The following is a 20,999-nucleotide window of genomic DNA, read 5'->3' as shown; positions in this document are numbered from 1 at the left end:
CAAATTTCACTTGAGTTGTCTTTGGTTAACTAATACGTTTTTCATTTTCCTTGTGTGAACAACATTACAGATAAAGATTATAGAAGTACAACTCTCTGGTGCATTTCATGCTGCTGTATACTTTTGCTCCACAACATTTCAGCAGGAAATATTGTGATCACCTTATAAAATATGATGAAATGTTAGAGATTATACAATATGTGAAGTAAAATGCCGTTTACACACTAAAGCACAAGTAATAATTATCAAAAATCTAATATGTACATTTTAAAAGTAATATTACTTTCGGTACATTCTGCTCATAAAAATAATTTTTACCTAAAGAGAAAAGCTGAAAATTACATCCAGCAACAATGATCACACAGGGTCCTGCATCACACCTGCACTGTGTGTGTGATGATCTTTTTTATATAAAAAATCATTTTGATCTGATGGTGATATATTATTTCTCCTTTTAAGGTGTCATATCAGAGGTAAGACTTCTGATTTCTCTGAAAAACAAACAAACAAAAAAAGCACCTCACGCCTGGGTGAGTTCAGATCATTAAAAATGCAGTGGACTCATCCAGAATCAAATTACGTTGAGCCTATTCAAAGGCCTCTCATATCCATCACTGTGCACCATGTGGTCTCCAAAACAAGCAAATTAGATGTGGCGTTTATTTACATGGCGGGTGGCGGAGGGGAATTAAGATTTTGGGGGGGGTACATTACAGGTAATTAAGTCCACATTCTGCCTAATTATCAGCTATTAGATGTAATTTGATGGTGAGCATCTGTAAATGAATGTATGATGTGACAAAGAGAGGACAGCGAGTATATGGTCATCCAGTTTATTTGCTCTACTTCCCTCTCAAAATCCTCTTCTTCCACCTCTACCTCCTCCTCCTGCCTGGATTTTCTCGCTCTGTTCAAGGACACCATTCCAGTTATTTTTAATATCAAAGATAGAACATAAATCAAAACTAACGCGTGACACTGCGGCTTCTCAACCTCCACTGACTGATACAGAGAGAGATGGTGGAGAGAGGGAGATGCAGAGAGGGAAAACAGAGAAGAACAAGAAGAAGAAGAAGAAGAGAAGCTAAAGATTAAGGAAAGGATAAGAGAGAGGAAGGATAGAAATGTAGAAAGATGGTAAGGAAAATGGGGTGAGGAAACTGCAGATACTTATGAGCTAATTTCTTCTCTAATTATCTCAAAACAAGTTAAATAAATCTGTTGGTGCAGCAAAATTATTTCAACATTTTTCTAAAACAAATCTAAAACTTGTTTCAGGAACTTCTCAGAAAAAGACTGAATGAATACAGAGGAGAGCATTTAAGGTGGGAGAGCATTTAACTCGATTAAAGAAAAATTACACCTTATTATAAAAAAATATTTATTTAGTTTGGAAACTGGCTGAAATGATCTGATTGATTTTTACTTGTTTTGAAAAAGGGGGACTTTTAGGAACCATAACAACTTAGATGAAAGAAAGAAAGAAAGAAAGAAAGAAAAAGGAAAGAGCGAGCCTCTGTCTTACAGAAATGCTTTACGGCTTTTGGCATCTGCCACAATGTGCCACCATCGCCCCCGAGGGTCTTCTTCTTTGGATTATTATGGTTGCCACAGTGACAATGCCACACACCAGCTCCAGGGGGAATAAAAAATAAAAAATAAAATAAGCAGACCCAAATTAGCAGGGGAGGCCGTTAGCTCGCTCCTCAGCTGGGAACAGATTCTGATCTTTTTACAGCCTCGTTAGCTGGGATGGAAACCCAGTGCGACCAGTAAGATTGCCTGGCTGGAATTACCAGCTGCTGTAACAACACCTGGGAGAGCGTTCGTCACCGAGACAGCGACTTCCCCATGATCTCGATGAAGAACGTCCTCAAGGGTCAGATGAATTTCATTGGACAATTCCAAACACATTTGGGCAATACTGTAAAATCTGGGTTTTATATTGGGAACGCCATGTCTGATACATACCTCAAAGAGATGTTCGAAAGGTTCTGTGAGACCAAGAAAGTCTTTAAAAGGGGTTTATCTCCACTGATGATGTTTTTGGCAATAAGATGAATTTGGCAAACTAGTGTTTTATTTAGTTGTTAACCAATGATTGCTTTCGATTAAACTGTCAGTGATTGTTTTATTGAGAATATAGAATATGAAATATGTCCCTCCCTATTACTCAGAGTATTTTTTGTCCACATCTTTTATTGTTGTCATTGTTAGCGGTTTCAAAATGATACCAGACATTGGTATCCACAATTAACATCTAGGCGAGAACACAGAAAAATCCAAATGAATGAAATTAAGATTTCAGATCAGACTTATAGCTTGCAAACACTGATTATCTTTATCGAGAATTTCTGTTTTTGCAAGACATAAACATTACTAAACATGGCAACACATTGGGAGTCTTATATATTGGTTATGTTCAGAGATGTTAGAAAAGTTTGTTGGAAGTACATATGTTAGAAAAAACAGCAGTGGAACCATAATTGCTGTTGTTTGTTCTTACTGCCTCTACCAAACACTTCTTGTAGACACATAATTCTAAGATCCTACCAACCAATCCTCGAGGTAATCATCATGTTTTCATTTATTTGCTAGTCATTTATTTATTTGCATGTCCCAACATAGACAGATTTCTTTGCTGTCAGTAGGTGGAGCTGGACTGGACAAATCCTCAGTAACTTGACAAAAACATCACTTTATAAACCGTGAAACAGAACCCCCAAGCAGCTGGAGAAGAGGTGCCAATGCCTAAATGGGCTCATTTAACTGGGGAGATTCTCAAAGGATCTGCCAAAACCAAGTCATTTTACAATGGCCTTGCTTCCTAAGGAGCACTCAGCTTTGCAGTTAAAATTTAATCTGTACCTTACAGACACTTTGTTGGTAAAGTTTATCTCCTATATACAGTACTACTTGTATAAAATGATATAATTCTTATTATATATAGTCGTCTATATCTCTTATTGTATATTTTTGTCTCTTGTCTCAGTACTCTTCTACCAAATTTTTTGCAAATTAGTAAAAGGTATGTAATCTGACAAGTTTATACCTCTTCAAAATGATCACAGTCGAAGGTGTGGCAAATCTGCCTACATAAACCAGATTTCCATCAAAATGTAGCGCAAATTTTAAGACTTTAGAATATCGGCAAAAGAAAATGCAAATTTCTACATGTTTCCATCCACTGCTGCTTTGCAAATGTTAAGCGTTGGATCATCAAGATAAGCAGTAGATGTTGCTCACTCTCCAGTCAGGTGTTATTAAATCATTGTAGAAGAAGAGGGTTTAAGTCACATGCCTCATGATTTATTCGCTGAATATCTGCATTTCAAAATCAGACGCAGCGTGCTGAAAAGGATTCTTTTGGGCGATCTAAGAATCTCCTCATCTGAAGGACGCCAAAGCCGTCAGTTTATTGAAGGATCCTAAGAACCAGAGTCAAACTCTTTGTCAACAAATTTGGTTAAATCAGCCTCTGATTCTGAAAAGAAACAACATCATGAGGCGAGCATACAGCAAGCAGAGAGTGATTATTGTACCCGAACGGGCTGAGTGTTTCAGTTCTGTCAGTTTCACTGAGAGTCAGGCTGTCAGATGGCAGGAGAGTCGACCAAGGGCACTATTTGATATTTAATATTTAATACGCTCACCTAATCATGCTCAGACCTGGTCTGTGTGTGTGTGAAACAGAGTGGGTGTTGTCTCTCTGTCAGTCTGCATTTTTTGGTTTGTCTGCAGCTCATTTAATGATTTCACATACAAGTGATTTATCATAATATTTCCAAGACAATCTTCTATTATTCTTCGCCTTCATCTTGTGCTCTTTCCCTCCCTCCCTCTCTAACACACACACACACACAGACACACACACACACACACACACACACACGCGCACACACACACACTTTTCTTTCAGTTTCTCTCTCTGCAGTAGCATCATCTAACTCCTCGGTCAAAGCGGAATAATTGTCAATGAATATTTAACAAGGTTTCAGATGGAGGGATAGACATCATCCTCTCTCTCTCTCTCTCACACACACACACACTCTCTCCGTTCTCTGTGATCCAGGCAGAGGTTAGCGATACGGCGTGGCCAGTGGTGCGTACAGCAGCCAGTGGATTAACGGAGGGGAGATGATGAAGTGCAGAATAAATACTAAATAAACACCCTCTGCTTTCGCTTCACATACAGTAACACCACCCGGCGCTGGCGGCCATTTCTCATCGGCCATTTTGTGTCCTTCTCGACAACCCCCACCCCGCCCCTACTTCACTGGATTGGACTCGTTTTACCTGAGGAGGTCATGAAATTGTAATTAACCACCAGCGGCATTTGTAATTTTTAATCCAGTGTTGATCTGCCGGAGTGTGGAAAGTTTAAAATATTCAGGGTGGTCTGGTGGGGAGAGTCTGAATGTGTCAAAGAGGTTGCAGGTTTAACCGCCACATCTAGCAGTGAGGTCCTGCTAAGGTGTCCATGAGCAAGAGACTGAATGTGTGGAACAAAGAGAAAGCTCCAGAAACAAAGAACACAGCAGTCATGTTGTACCTGTGACGGTTCCCTGAGCAATTTGAGTGTTTCCTTTGCCCAGCTGAAACACCTGGGAGTTAGGGAGAGTATAAAGCTCCACCCATTAACTTCTCTCTGGCAGGCTCCACCCACCTCGCCAGGCTGCTTCATGGTTTTTTAAATTTCTTTCTTTTCATGGCACACAACACCGCGCATCTACACATTATCCCTCATGGATACATGCACCTTCACCACTGATTGACTGATTAACACACCCCATTGTTTCTTTGGTTTGTGTTTGGTAAAAGTTGTTTGTGTTGTTGAGTTCTTTACAATAAATTACTTTAATTTTAGCCTTCAACCCGTGTCTCCCTTTGTGTTTGTCATGGCTCTAGAGCCGGGTCATGACATACCTCTCCTGAAATGTCCATGAACCTAACAATTAATTAATAATAATGATAACCTAACATGATAATCTGATGTATTATAATGCTAAAAAGTTTTGATGGCTAATTAGCAAATATACACATTCAGCAGACACAGAACAACATGATCCTTGCATTCATGTTTGTGTCCAATACTGTCTTTTATCTCTGTTTTTGGTCTCCACCTCCTCCTGAATGCAATAGCTGCATCTTTAATCGCTGAATGCTCGTTTTAGCTCACCGTGTCTGTCTACAGTTTGCTGCTGAGCAGTGTGTGAACACTGGGTTTATGGGAAATGTGCCAGAAACCAAAAAAAAAAAAGCCAAAAGAGGCTAAAAAGCTAATTACCTGTGGGTTTATCACCACGAACAAAAGTGGTTTTTGGGGCCTTTTTAAGCTTTATTTGATAGAAACAGCTGAAGAGTGACAGGAATGTGGGGAGAGAGAGACTGCTCTATCAACTGAGCTAAACGCCGCACCCAAAAGCATTAATTAAAGGATGCTTTAATGCTAGCTCTGATTTGACTATGTTTTGGATTGTTCTTCAACTGTGCTGTTGCACATTTAATAATAAAATACAGAAATTTTAAGGGGGTTGTTTTTTTTCTTTAGGAATTAATAGAATGCAGAATTTCATTAGGACTTTTAAAGGTAGAAACAATAGGAATAGTAACAATAGTGGCTACAAAATGTACAAAAAAGTCTATCTGGAACCAGTCTTTAGTTGGTCTGCTCTGTAGAAACATGATGACTCTGTGGAAGAAGACCTGTGGCGTCTGTAGGCTCATTCTCAGGTAACAAATACATAACAATAATTATTTCAGGTGTCAGAACCCACTGACCCACTGGACCTTTAACTAGTTTTGTTAGTTTTAGTCAATAAAATACAGAAATGTACTGCTGTGTCTCCATTTAGATACTTCCATTAATACACTTCTTTGCAGTACACTATACACTATGTAGTGAAATAATTTCAAATGACGATCAACATTTCACTGCTTTTTCTGACTGCAATCGTTCCAACATTTCACTGCCAAAATATTAATATAAAACATATGTACAACTTGTATATCAAGGTATTCAATGAGGCCACTTCACCTCCAGCAGCTGCCATTTTCACAATGCCGGTGGTACACTGCATTTAATTCACAGTGTGAATGAACTTGTGTACTCAAAATAGCAAGTCTAAGTATGGAAATACGAGAACTGAGACACAGAGTTCATTTTCCTCAGAGAAATTTTACTCTCATTTTTAATGCTTTTGGAAAAGACAGCAACAAATAATGACAGATGCTTTTTGATGGCATTTTATTATCACTGGATGTTTATATTTCTTCTGTTTTGGGGATAAAACCTGATAAATTAAAGATTTTTTTCTTCCTGGAAAAACAAAACCAAAACATACAAATCCCCAATAATCAAGTCACAGTATCGACCTCATTTATCGGTCAAACCTTAATAAATACAGAGCTTCATTTCTAAACACCTTCCTGAATGTTCCCTCTCCCCCTCTTTCTCTTCCTCTCTCTCTCTCCCCCTCTCTTCATCCTCTCTCTCTCATTGTAATCAGCAGCCCTTACAGCCAATCTGCTGGCCATAAAACTGTCGGCAGCCCGATGATGTACGGCGCGCAGAATTACCTTATCTGCCTCTGATTTACTGTGCCTCACAGGTAGAGAGACAAAAACAGCCTCCACACCTCCGTCACATCCATCTATCCATCCCTCCATCCCCTCATACATCCTATCCACTCCTCAACCTTGCTTTTTTATCACTCTTCTATCAAATCCCCCCTTGCCTTTCTCTCATCTATTGTTCTTGTATTATCTTTTCCTCTGTACCTCCTCCGCTCCACATCTTTGTCCTTTTTTCACGATTAAACTTTATTCTGTCCGTCTCTTCTCACTCCTTCTTCCTCTTGTTGTTTTCATCCTTTAAAACATCTTTCCATCTTTTCATCTCTCTCTCTAATCCATGTTTGCTTCATCCTTCTTATCACCTGCTTCTATCCATCTCTCAGTCCACATATCATCCCTCCGTCCTTCTCTTCTTCCTCTAAACTTTTAGCTCCTCTTTTTTTAATTCTTATCATCTCTCCATCCTTTACCACCACCTCCTCAGGTCCTCTTCTCTCTTTCATTCATCCCTCTTTCAGCGCCTGCATCCATTCTGCCCTCTTTTTTTCTCACCAGTCACCTCCTTCATATCTTTCCCTTCTCAAATCATGCCATTTTTTACTCTCTCCTCCTCTGCTCCATCTTTTTTTTCTTCCATCACTTCTGTCCATCCCTCTCTCGTTCAGTCTCCCACCATCTCTCCCCTCTTAACTTTGCTCCACCCTTTCTTCCTTCATTTTTCTCTGTCATCTTATTACTTATGTCTGTGTTTGTCCTCCCATCTGTCCATCCTTCCTTCCATTCATCCCGTTTTTCATTTTTCATCCCTTCTTTCTCTCAACAATCCATCCCATCTCGCCTCATCCTGCTTTCTCATATTCCTCCCTCGCTGCTCTCCGCTCCTTTCCTCCATCCATTATCCCATCCATTACTTTTCTTCCTCTTCACTCTCATCATCTTTTCAGTAAAAGAGAAACATCTGACTTTCTGTTGAACTCCTCGCCAAAGAAAGGAAGCAAGAAGAGGAGCAGAGGAGAAGAAGTTTTCAGGCAGGAGTCAGTCGGGACGTAGAGGAATAAAGTGCATAAACACTGTTTCTACAGTATACGATGGTGTAAAATCACTGGTTCTCAAACTATGGTACGTGTACCATGGGTGGTACACAAGCTCCCTCTAGTGGTATGCGGAGGAGTAGTATGAAAATTTGAACTAAATCTAGAATGACGTGAGATCGCTGAAACTGAAAATAAGTTGTATTTCTTGTAATATTAGTGCTGATGCAGGTAGCGTGCATACATCCATGCTTAGCTACGAGCTAAAATGTGACATAGGATAGTAGGCGGAGGTAAAATGAACGGTTCAAACGTGCTGCAGTCGTTAAGATTGTGCGGATCAGGAGTACGCTGTTACACCAAATCAGCTCCGGTTCTTGAACCGGTTCAGCCAACAATGAATCGTCTCATCAGGAATAAACCTCCTGTGTGAACTGTCTGTAGCTGAACAAGGTCGAGCCACACTGCTGTGTTTTAACATCCGTCATGACAGAGAGCCCAATGTCTTCTGCAAAGTCACAACTGCAGCACCTTTGGTGCTTTAAGGAACATTTTTATGTTTAATAATCTCTTTTTCCCTTTTGCTTAACTAATGCTGCAGTATGCCAAACATACTGAAGTTCTAAAGTCATTTACCCAAAATTAAATATTTGAATTCAATCTATTATATCAATTATGGCATCACCATGAAAAACCACTTGAAGTTATAACTGTTGTAACTGTGTACACACACACACACACACACACGCTCACACTGTTCATTCCGATTCATTATTTGTTCAGACAAAAAAAAAAATCAACTCAAGAAACAACCAGAAGACAAAGAATCAAAGTTGAATAACAAGAAAACACACACACACACACACACACACACACACACACACGGACACACACATAAACTCAGCATCACATGCTTTGGTAGTAATTACAGCCTACAGTCGTCCGTTTTTTTTATTTTTTATTTAAGAACAAGACGAAGAATATTTGATCAGAAACTAAGAGAGAGTTTGTGTGTGTGTGTGTGTGTGTGTGTGTGTGTGTGTGTGTAGTTTAAGTGTTTGTTTGCACAGTAAGTGTGTACACCTCGATGTACGAATACAAATGAGTGTAATGATATCAAAATGTGGTTTTGATTGTGTGGCTTAAAGAGCAGAGAGGGGGGAGGGGGCTGTATTTAAGTCACCAGGGGGACAGTGTGTGTGCGTGTATGTGTACGCAAAAGAGTGTGTATGTCTATGTGTGTGTTTATTTCAGTGTTTATTCTTTGTGTCCTGGCATTGATTTATCCATTTGTATTCATGTGTAAGTCCATATGTCAAGTGAAGTGTGTGCATGTGTGCATGTTGTGAACGTGTGTGTTTTTTTTCTGTCAGAGCAGAAGTCCTTCACCAGCCTTCCTTAATGAAAAATAAATAGCATCCGCTGTTTCAGAACATCTTTTCCATCAGCTGGAAAACAGAAAGAAAAAAAAAACAAAGAAGAAAACAAAAATCTGATCATCAGAGATGAAATCATCTTCCTCCAGTCTAAAAACACATCGTATTACTGTGCTCTTATTTTGAAATAAAATCCTTTGTTTTATTTTGAATAAAAACGCATTCTCTCTTCTGCTTCCTGTTTGATACAGTCTATGAGTGATCTATGGCCAGGCCTCACTGATTACTGTACAAAAGCACAACTTTATAACTTTATTCAGTGATTTTGGTCAAACTGGATCAGATTTTTTTCACAATATATTTGCTGTTTTCCCTCTGATGTCCTCCAGCTGCTCAGCTTCAACTCTCTGTGATTCACACAGTTTCCTGATGGACAAATAAGTCGCTAACCCGTAAATTGACTGCTACTAACTGAATCTGCTGTTAGACACTTTCACACGTAAACAGAACTTAGCTTCCTGTTTCATGGGGACATGTGGAGCTCTACTTTATACAAGAGAAAAGAATGTTTCATGGTGCTACTGTTTTTCAAGTGTAGGGCTAATATACAATAATGAAAAACATCACTTTTTATTTCAAAAGGAGGGCTGCAGGTGATGGATGTCTGAAGGAAAACACTTGGTTTTAGAGTACACCATTTCTTTTTAAGACTTTATTCTGCAGAAATCGATATATTTTCAGTCACAGTTGTACAAATTCAAACTTAGTTTACCGCTGAGAGTCACCCAGCTTGATTTATTAAATCATAGAAGTAATGAAACTACATGTGGATGGACGGACTTTTACAGCAGAACATACGCACCAATCCAAGTTTCACCTCTGCAAAGAAAGCTGGAGGAGAAACACCCAAACTTTTATCCAGCAGTCAGTCAGAGCGTCGAGCTAAAGGAAGCAAACTCATTTCCTGCCTCTCGAGGCGTCTGCTCGTTAACCGACCGCTCTGCTGCCGTCGCCGCCACTTTCCTACAACTTCCATCAAACTCTAACTACTTCTCCTAATAATCACCGCCGCCATATCCGTGTTTAACAAGGTAATATGACACAAACCCTCTGTGGCTTCAAAAAAAGAAAAGAAAAACACCCACTTTAAATATTCACTTTTACCATCCGCGTAATTAAATATTTGAAAAATATCAGGAATGGAAAATTAAAACAGAAAAAGCCCGCCGCCACCACTATCAATTTATTCCCTCTCTCAGAGTGCATTAGAAACGTCAGATTGCCGTTGGCAAAGACACAGAAAGAGCTCTGTGCTTTTTTTTTTTTTTTAAACTCACTTTATAAATTACATTTTGGAGTGCTTTGGCATGCTAATACCTGCTGCCACGGAGAGCAGACAGCGTTAATTATTTCTTATTGGGATCGGCGGCGATTATTTGCATATTTCATTTAGCTGTTATAGATGTTGCAGGTGGGAGGGAGGAGAGCAGGGCGTGTGAGACAGTTTTCACTTTGTGTCTCTGTAACTTTTGGATGATGTAAAAAAAAAAAAAAAAGATGGATTCATTGACCGCATGTGTTTAGAGGAGCCATCATTCAGGCTGATTTCAGTCGTTTCAGTGAGCTGGATGCAGATTATTGGCAATAATTAACGACATCAGTGTTGAATATCGCACAGGCTCTGATGCAAAAAAGGTCAGAAAACTGTTTTAAGAACCTCAATGTGCTTAAACGTCAATTAAAACATCATTTATACCCAACTAGCTTCGCAAGCCAATTGAATGAACAACAGAAAGTCAAACTTTTTAAGAGCTTAATGGAAAAAGCGATGTATCATTTACACAACTCGGTTTCGTTCTGAACACACGTCAACCCTGAAGCTGGAGCGGACACGACGTCGGTGTAGAAGTGAGTTTTAGGCTTTTTAAAAAGTGTTTGGACAGTTGAGTTGACTCTGAATCAGCTTTGATTGAAACCAGCAGAGCAGAAAGTTGAACTTGACAAAATTTTATCTGCTCAGAATAATTTCATCATTGTAACATCTATCTCAAAATGGAACATATTTAACTTAAAAACACGAGACTCTTATAATATTAGCCTGACTCCTGTTTAATATTTGTTCTCCATCACAGACTTAATTTAATCCAAGTATGAATTTTAACACTTCTAAAATTAAATATCTTAAACTGTCTGAGTAACAAAATGTACAAAACGGACGAACAGCTGCACTACCATACTTTTATTATAGGCACACATCACATGTATATATACATATATGTATGTGTGTGTGTGTATATATATATATATATATATATATTGTGAAACGCCAGAAGAGACAGAAACAAAACAAAATTTGAACCGTCTTTTTGTCTTTTTGTCTTTTTGTCTTTTCAATCACCAAATCTGGTTTGGTTGAAATAAACCCTTAATTTACAGTTTCAGAAAACGGCAGCAACATAATTTGCAAAAGTCTAAGTATCTCCACTTTAAAGTTTCACCAACGCCGGTTTTGTCAAAACAAATACAATGTAATGTGATGTGAGAACATTCAACAACATAGCTAACTCCATGGCCGTCAATGTAAGATTGTTATTCTGTCTGATAGAAAGGATCCTTACAGAGAAAGACCTCATTGTTAAAGGGTAAGATCCTTTATGTCTAACTTGAATCATTGCTTTCACTCATTACCAGATTCCATTGACAAAAACATTTTACTGCATAGATTATTGAAACATTATAATATTGAATCATGTGCACGTATGCAAGCACAGAAGCTCGGATTACAACATGCACACGAGGATTGTGACATCATCCTCTGCTCAGCATGCGACTCCACTCCATCTTTACTTAGCAAACCGTTGTTTGCTGCTTTATAAATGTTACTCAATCTTGTCCATTAAAAGCTTTTTGTGATAGTTGTAATGCTTTAAATCATCTTCACTGGCACCAAACCACTGAATGTTTTTGTTATTCATCTTAAGGTTTCCAAACATGCGGGACTGCGGTCAACTTCAAGTTGAATTACAGTTTCATAAAATGATAAATGATGCATATCTTGATTTGTTTATGTGATGTAATGATGGAGCCAAAAAGCTCTCTTTGATTTGAGTGTTGCATTCGATGATTGATTTGTTTGTTTTTTTTATAACTTAAGGGCTCTTATGGAGACATTTATAACAGAGTTCAATATGTTAAATATCTTAAAATTGTGTGCATATATTCCTGATCCTGCAAACTTTCATCTTTTGATTCATTTTAAAGAAGTAACCTACAGTGTTGGTGTGAAACTAACTGCTGCTGTGTAACATAAAAACCCTCCAGCTGCAAACACTTTCAAATGACCTGGAAATGCAGCTTTGCAGATCTTAAACCAGGGATTAACACCAACACTGAGATTTTTTTTTTTTTTTTAACACAAATTATCTTGATAGAGTGTCGCTGTGTGGTTAAACTAACTCCTCAAACTTCTCAACTTTAATCTTAATTTATGTAAAGTGCCGTGTGGTGGAGCTCCGGGAGCGGGACGAGCCGTCTGATTGGCTCTATCAGGTATCAGGCAGGAGTCCAACACTCGGTAATTTGATTTAAAAAGCTCGTAATAACCTGAGGTCAATATTTAAATCACTCAGAGGGGGAGAAGAGCCACTCTGCATGTTCAGGACGCTTCAACACTCAGAGTTGGATCTCTATCACATTCACTCTCTTCCTTCCTTCCTTTTGCTCATCTTATCCTTGAATTTCTCCTGTGCTCGTGACATAGCTCCTTTCCTTCTCTTTGACCAGAAAACAGTGTTCTCTGTTCTCTTTGAGCCTCTGTAAACCTCATTGTGATAATAAAAATGTCCATGAAAGTCCCACTGAGGTTCAACTAGTCCATAATTTATATGTATTATTATATGAGGGACTGTATTGTAACTTTTAAGTAACCTAACAAAGAAACTAAAAAGACAAACTGTTGTGAAAAGTCTCTTTTGTGGTGTGTTTAATGATGCTCCAAGATTATAGACTCGGCTGTCTGACAAAAATATGAAATATAAAATCTTGTCCTAAAATTATTTAGATGAGTCAATTAATCTGTTAATAAAATTCAATATTCAACAATTGTGATTCATTCATTCAATGTCATTATATTTGATTAGATTTTTTAGTTTCAAAGTTTAGTTCAGTTTTTAGTTTATTTTGCTATATATGTCAAAATTGCTCCAATTAGCTGCTTGTCTCTGTTGTGTGTAAACAATATGTTCAGTTGTTGGACTGTTGGATAAAACAAAACATTTGAAGTTTTTCTGACATTTTAGGGACTGGATGATTCATTTAAAACATGTATTTGACAGATGAATTTACAGCTATTTACTGGTTGCAGCTCCCAAAAAAAAACAAAACAAGTAATGACACTTGGACACATTTAATAAATTAAAATTCTGAAATTTCAAACCCTGTCTCTTGGAAATGTTATCAGCATAACAAGGGAACATATAAACATCCAGTCAAGAAAGAAACATGGAGGTGGTGACATTAGACAGAACATGTTCACTTTACTAACATTTTAGTGAAACCGTTACTTAATCTTAAAATGGCTGAAAAACAACAAATTGCTGGTCTTAATAATTCTGAGGAAATCTTTGTTTTGTTTTGTTTGAATTATGATATTTTACCTTTTTTTGACATGTTTTGTTTGGCAGCCGCAGATGTCAGCCGTTTTAATTTTCTTTTTTATGATTTTTGTTTTTTTACAGTGTACCTCCTCTCTCTTTCTCCCCTCCCCCATCCTCTCTGCTCCCCCCCCCCCTCCTCCCTCCTCCTCTGTGTGGTCTGTAGGGTGAAATAGAGGCCTGAGGCCAACAAGCTGTCTCCACTAGCTACACTGATAAGACACATACACACACAGAGTCAGAGTCACCATACAAGTGCCAACAGTCTCACACACACACACACACACACAGTAAATGTTATTTAAGTCTGTGATTGTATTTAAGTGCCACCTGGGAGGTCACTTTCTTTCTACATATAATACACACAAATACACAAACACACAAATATTACATGTCTGTGCTCTCCAGAGACACACACACTGAATGTTCATGTGTTCTTTGTGTGTTGATGTATGTGTGTTCAGGTGTGAATATGTGTGTGAGTGTGTGTGCGTGCTGAGGGCTGTTTGGTTCAGCTCTCTAACAGGATTTGTGTCCCCCGTGTCCAAAGGAACATGGTCTAATCTCGACCCATCACCTCTCTTCCACCTCACCCTGCATGACACGCCCCAACCTCTTCCCCAGGGGAAATTGGTACGTTCCACTTGCAGACTCTTGGAAAAGGAAAATTATATATATGTGAAATATACAGTGAGACTTCCTTAGTGTTGTACAGTATGTGTGATCTGTTCTGAAACATGAAATTATATCCATGATTTATATATGTGGATCTTCGTCTCATCCTCCCTACCCCGTGTTCAAATGTCCAACTTCACAGCAGAAATAAACATGTTTACAGCCTGGTACAAAAAACAGTTTTCTATAGCTAATTTCCCTGTTCATGACACCTGTACTGAGGGTGAACTCACCTGTTTTATTATCTTAATTTTTTTATTATATTTGCACTTGCTTCTACATGAACGTCCACCTTCCAGTGAACGCGGCTGGACCTGGGACAGAAAACGTTCCCAGTAACCAGCGGTGGCAGTTTGGCAGAAACATATAGCAGCCTACCGAGGTGGTTTTCTTGCCAGATTTGCCTCCTGTTAGGCAGGTACATGGCTGACAGAGCAAACCATTGTAAGTGCTTCACTTCTTATCAATCCTTCCATCATGAAGTCTGTAAATCACCTCGGTAGTGTAACTTTATTCCCTGTTGGTCTCAGAGGCTGTGCTGAAACCCGGTCCAGTCCGGCTGCTGAGCCTGGCTCTGGTGTACTGTATAAAACATGGACTTCCCCCACAGGTTTCTGAAGAGCCATTGTGAAGCTCACTGTGGTGGCTCTGGTCGCCTCCCTCCTGCCTCCACCGGCTTCCAGCTAATCCAAAAAGGACTAAATAGGAGAACCAGGCTGTAAACATGTTTATTTCTGCTGTGAAGTTGGACATTTGAACATGGGGACTTATGGAGACTGACTCACTTCTGGAGCCAGCCTCAAGTGGACGTTTGAGGAAATAGTTTTTGGCACTTCCACGTTGGCTTGGTTTTACAGCCATGGAGGTTGCCGCTTGGTGTGCATGTGGTGTGTGTTACCAGACTCACTCCAATCCCCTGTAATGTGACAGACAAATCCCACTAAGCTGTTAAATATTACACTGCTTTCACACTCGTATTAAACACCTTTCTACCCCTCTCTCTCTCTCTCTCTCTCTCTGTCTTTGTGTTCACTCACCCCGCTAAAACACACAAACGTGCGCGCGCACACATGCACACACACTCAACCTTTACGTTCATCTTCAGGATGCAAAAAATCCCACTACAGATGTCACTTGAAAATCTTCACACATGCACAACAAATCTATAAAATGCAGCGACACACTGAAGAAGTCACATAACACAATGTTCTCATACGGCACACAAACCTAAACCCTGATGTGTGCAGTGTGTGTGTGTGTGTGTGTGTGTGTGTGTGAGTGTCCTAATCCCCGGCGCTGCCCGTCTTGTCGGAGCGTTATATTTGCTGGTATCAGTGTATCTTCTCCTCGCCGCCTAATCCCACCACCCCGGCTCTGATATTTCCTGACATTTACATGAATCGCCCCTCTACAGACGGACAGACAGCAAGACAGAAAGAGGGAGGAGGAAGGAGAGCTGGAGGATGGAAGGAGAGTCAGAGGATGAATGAGGAGATGGAAGATGGAGGGAAGGATACAAGATGAAAGAAGGCCACGTGAATGTGAAGGTCTACGGGGGTTTAAACTGAAGGGGAAGAGTGTAGAGGATGGATGAATGGATGAAGGATGGAAGGGAGGATGAGAAGAGGATGAGAGAGAGGGATTAGGGAATGGAAGAGGAGTGGATGAAGGCAAGAAAAATGTTGATGATAGCAAGATAGATAGATAGATAGATAGATAGATAGATAGATAGATAGATAGATAGATAGATAGATAGATAGATAGATAGATAGATAGATAGATAGATAGATACTAGGTGAAAAGGATGGAAATAAGAGATGTCAGAGGAAGAAAGGGATACTTTTATTTTTAAAATGAGTTAAGGAAGAAAGTCAAAAGAAGGAGGGATGAAAAAAATGATATGAAAGACAGAAAAGTCGGGCACCTTGTCAGCTTGACATATGTTAACACCAATAACAACAAGCTCTTATGAGCACCAGGAGACACACACAACACACACACACACACACTATTACTCATTGGAGACTCGTTAAGACCCAGCCTTAATTAATGACCTCACACCACACCTGTTGTTGCTACAGCAACCATACCAGCAATTAATTAATAGAGGAGAAGAGATGAAATACGTTCATGAAAGAAGCATCAAGTCGACAAAACGACTTAAACATGAAGTCCATCAAATTTCCAGGGGCTTTTAGTCTGAAGAAGACAGTGAGATGAAGATGAAAGCTGCAAAAAAAACAACTAGTAAGAGGAATTTAAAGGTTGAATCTGGTCCAGTACTGAGCGACCAAGCTGCAGCTGCAACCACTAATGTACATATATCCTAAAAATGCTTCTTATGCTGGGTTGTTAGTAAGTGTTTTGTAACATTAGTGTAACATTATGGAAAAAATCAAGCAGACACAGACTTTTATGAAACTGTAAGAACAGGTGTTATATAGCTTTGCCAGTAATTTTACCTTGTAAGATGAAACACTGGTCAAACACTTTTTAAATTTAAATCACAGTGCAACCGGTTTTGCCATTTGTCCCTATATCTGCCACTTAGGTATTAAAAAAGACAAAAATCAGGTCCAGGTTGAAAATAATTCAGAAGTTATGCTTTATGGATGATTTTGCAGCTACCAAGCTTACATGTTAAAACATTTATTTCCATGACAACTGAAAAAACTCTAGCTGCTAATTGATGCGGTTGGAAGCTGAGAAAAAAACTCAGTGAACCTGAAATGGGATCGTTTGTTTCAACAAATATTTTGAAAAGAGTGAGGCTTAAATTTCAGAGACAAAATAATAATTCAGACATCTACGCAGATTTAATTTAGAATTTGGGGTTAGCTTTCTCTTTATGAGAAGTTACTAAATGCAGCTGAGAAGAAGCAAAAGTTTGTCAGTTAGTTTCATGACACCACATAGATTACATATGGATTAATATAATATGATAATACAGTTTATCTTTTAAACTGTGGATTTATAAATGTCTTTCTAAATCTGATTTCTTTAAGTGTTATGTATAGTTAAAATAAGATGCTTAACATGTGACACAGTGAGTATCAGAGACACCAGCAGCCCTCAGAGCTGCAGCCACATTCACTAAATTGCGCGCTAACTATCAAAGAGTCGGGTGTGAAATATGTCATTTGCTTCTGCTCTTAATTGCACTAAAAATGAAGATTAAGAGGATGAATTATTGATACAAGTTGGTATTTAATCTTTTGTAATGAATAGTGGATCCGCTGGTTATAAATATTGTACGAGGCTTCATAATTTGATACATTTATTCCAATTTGCCCTTTATTTTGCCCTTTAGTCAAGGTTACGTTCATTTAAAGACACACACACACACGCACACACACACACACACACACACACACGTAGATGTTAACAGATACAGGCCTGCACTGAAAACACACACAGACAAAAGAAGTGCAGTGTGTTTGCCTACCCTCTGCCCTTGGTCATTCATGTATCATCTTTTTTTACTAAAGTCCATAAACACACACACACACACACACATAAACATGATGCCCTTGGTTGACCTTGCCCCCCCCCCCCCCCCGAACCAACCAACCACCACCGCTCCCCACCTCGGTGTCTGTGGCAGTAATTAGGCAATGCATCTGATTGTCATTAAAGAGCACTAGCAGATAATGAACACACAGTAAAGCCACGCTCAGAGATTCTTATTACCTCCTCAACGACATCGAGCCATGTGAAATAGGATGGAGCTTCACTGTGCTTGAAAAGGCTGTAATGTTACCAAACGATCACAGGTACAAAACCAGGAACAGTGAGCGGGACCGCCTCATCCACCCACACACTCAAATGCTGCAGCAGGTTAACACCAAAAGGATGAGGTGGCTGATGCTTGATTTGTAAACATGTATGAAAAAAGTTAATTATCTTAAATGATGATATGTATTCCACCTGGACAAAAAACCTCAGTCCTGACTTGTCCAGGCTTCATCTAGTCTCAAATGACTAAAAACTAGACTTTTATTTGCTTTTAATATAAAAATCCTGACTTACTGACTTAATAACATTAGACTTTGGTCCTGACTTGGACTTGGTCTTAAATAATTGTGTACCTTTCTTGAGCTTGTCCCTGATGACTTGAGACTTGACTTAGATGTGTCTTGAATAACCTAAAATCCTGAATTCATCTCATCTCAAATGACTTTCAACTTCCTAACTTGCTTTAAGACTTGACTTGGACTTGTTTTGGATAACTTTAGCCCTGACTTGGAATTCTGGGTCTTTAATAACCTGTGATAGCTCTGGTAAACCCTGAACACATTGGGGTCTACGTGGTCTGCCTGTGCCCACATGAGGGGGATCTTGCAGATTTTGTACTTTGCTGTTGTTCAGCTTTCAGGCCAGACCTGAACTAAATCACTGAAAACATGACAGAAATAATTCAGCAGGTTCACACCTCGGTTTGTTGTTTGGAGCTTTTACGGATCAAAGCTTTAAGTGCGGAGGAAGATTCACACAGATAATGAATGGACTGTTAATGTGCTGCGGCCAAGCAGCTAATGGACACACACACACACACCCACATAAAAACACAGACAACACACAAATACAAAACCATGCTTTCACTATAACACACACACACACACACACACACACACACACACACACATACAGAGGTGGTAGCTGGCTAATGGCTGTCACTGTTGACTGATCACAGTGATCAGGCTGCTGCAGCTCTAATTGCAACTAAACAATCTAAAAACAACCAGAGTCAGGTCTGCCGGAGGTGGAGGAGGCGGAAGAGGAGGAGAGTGAACGACCAGAGAGAAGAAGAAGAGGAACAAGAGCATGAGCTATTGGAAGAAGGAATAGGGCAGAGAAAACAAAATGAAAGTAAGACAGGAAGTAAAACATGGAGGGATGGAAAACAGAAAAACAGAGGAAAGAGGAAGAGACAGGAGGGAATGAAGTGAGGAAGGAAGGGTTAGGAGTGGACTAATGAATGAAGGAGGAGGGAAGTCATTTCCACAATGTGTACATGTTTGTTTAAGGCAAGTTCAGATCAGGTCCAAAACTTCAGATCACTGAGGACCTCTAACTCAAGTACCGAAAGAGGAGATCATCCTGTTCTTCCTTAAGTTTGTCTGCTCTGGGCTACTGTAGAAGAGACTGGGAATGACATGCGGGAAAGAGCCACAGGTTGAATTCAAACCCTGCAAGGACTGAGCCTTCGCACATGGGGCGGCTGCTCTACCAACTGAGCTAAAAGGTCTGATTGTAAGGTAACAGAAATATAAAAATTCTTATTTGCAGGTGATGATACACTAATGAAAACAGAGTTTTGAATATTCTGTAAATCTGACCTACTGAGCCGTTAAATCTTTGTTTGTCTATTTTTTGCACTCATGTTGTCTTGCATTTGTTTGCTTTCACATTTCTCTGCGTCTGCTTCAGAACTCTTCAGATTTTAAGACCATCTGTCAGTTATGTCTCGAAATATTTTAGACAATGAAATGAAAGTGAAAAGTGTTTTTCTTCTCTGAGAGAATGATCTTTACGTGTTTAACTGCGTCTCGATAAAGATATATTGCAAGAAAATCAAATAAAACAGATGAGATGTTTGTTAGAAATCAGAAAGAGCGAGGGATGGAAGGATGGAGTATTCAATTTAAGAACAGACGGAGTGATATAAAATGAAGGATGAAGAAGGGAACAGAGCAATAAAGGAGAAGAAGGATGATGATGTTTCTTTTTTTGGTCATATATGAATCATGGGAAATTTCTTCACACACACACACACACACACACACACACAACAGTGACGAGCTGTGAATGAGCTGTTGCAATAAGAGAGAGAGACAGAAAGGGAGATTACATCTAATTAACCAAGTCCAGCTAATTAACCAGCAGCCAATTAGACCTGAGAAACCAATCAGGCTGTTAATTGACAGCCAATACAAATGTTACAAATACATTTACAAAGGCCGTGTGTGTGTTTGACTGTGAGCTTGTGTGTGTGTGTGTGTGTGTGCGTGTGCGTGCGTGCGTGCGTGCGTGTGTGTGTGTGTGTGTGTGTGTGTGTGTGTGTGTGTGTGTGGATAACAGGGATCAACCCCAGAGGAAATGAAGGATAAAAACCGAAGAGCGAAAAACAAACAAAAAACAGATGAACAGAATAAGAAAGATAAACAGAAAATAAAAAAACGCTGAGGTTTTTTATTTACCTTGAGGCCGTCCACTGGGCACGGTGCCTGTCGATTGGCTGAGGGTTCTCCAGAGGCTGTGAAGGACTCATGTGATTGGCTGGTGTACAGGAGGCGGGCCTGGATGCAGCGGAGGGCACGGAGCATCCAGCCATGTTGGCGCCTGATCTGCCGCTGGAGCTGATCCCATTGGCTGGAAACCATATGGAGGATATCCTTGAGACCTGAGGGGGCGAGAGACATAAGGATGAACCAGAGAGAGAGAGAGAGAGAGAGAGAGGTGGATGAAAAGAAACAATCCAGTTGTTGCAGAAATTTCAGAGTTTTTCACAAAAATGTAGATTATGTAATAGGAGCAACGACAAATCGTATGTCAAAATATCCCCAAAGTATCCCCAATAAATCACTTTAAACAGAGGTTTGTGTATATTTCATTTTATATATTTTATGTTTCATTTCGCAACTTTGATCTCTTGAGTTAAACTGGGTAAGAAGGAAGTATGTAAGAGG

The 20,999-nt window shown here is 39.4% G+C and overlaps 1 protein-coding gene across 3 annotated transcripts in view; it reads right to left on the bottom strand.

The window, feature by feature from the left end:
- Positions 1-20,999, bottom strand: part of akap6 (A kinase (PRKA) anchor protein 6) — a 208,912-nt gene that overhangs the window by 107,186 nt on the left and 80,727 nt on the right. For all 3 annotated transcript variants that reach the window (XM_019260384.2, XM_019260387.2, XM_019260385.2), the window contains exon 13: positions 20,511-20,713. In XM_019260384.2, the coding sequence (XP_019115929.2) occupies positions 20,511-20,713 (203 nt within the window). The remainder of the gene's footprint in view (positions 1-20,510; positions 20,714-20,999) is intronic.

Source organism: Larimichthys crocea, chromosome V, assembly GCF_000972845.2.
Source record: "Larimichthys crocea isolate SSNF chromosome V, L_crocea_2.0, whole genome shotgun sequence".
Taxonomy (NCBI): domain Eukaryota; kingdom Metazoa; phylum Chordata; class Actinopteri; family Sciaenidae; genus Larimichthys; species Larimichthys crocea.
Note: the sequence above shows the minus strand (reverse complement) of the source record. Positions and strands in the feature narration are given on the sequence as shown.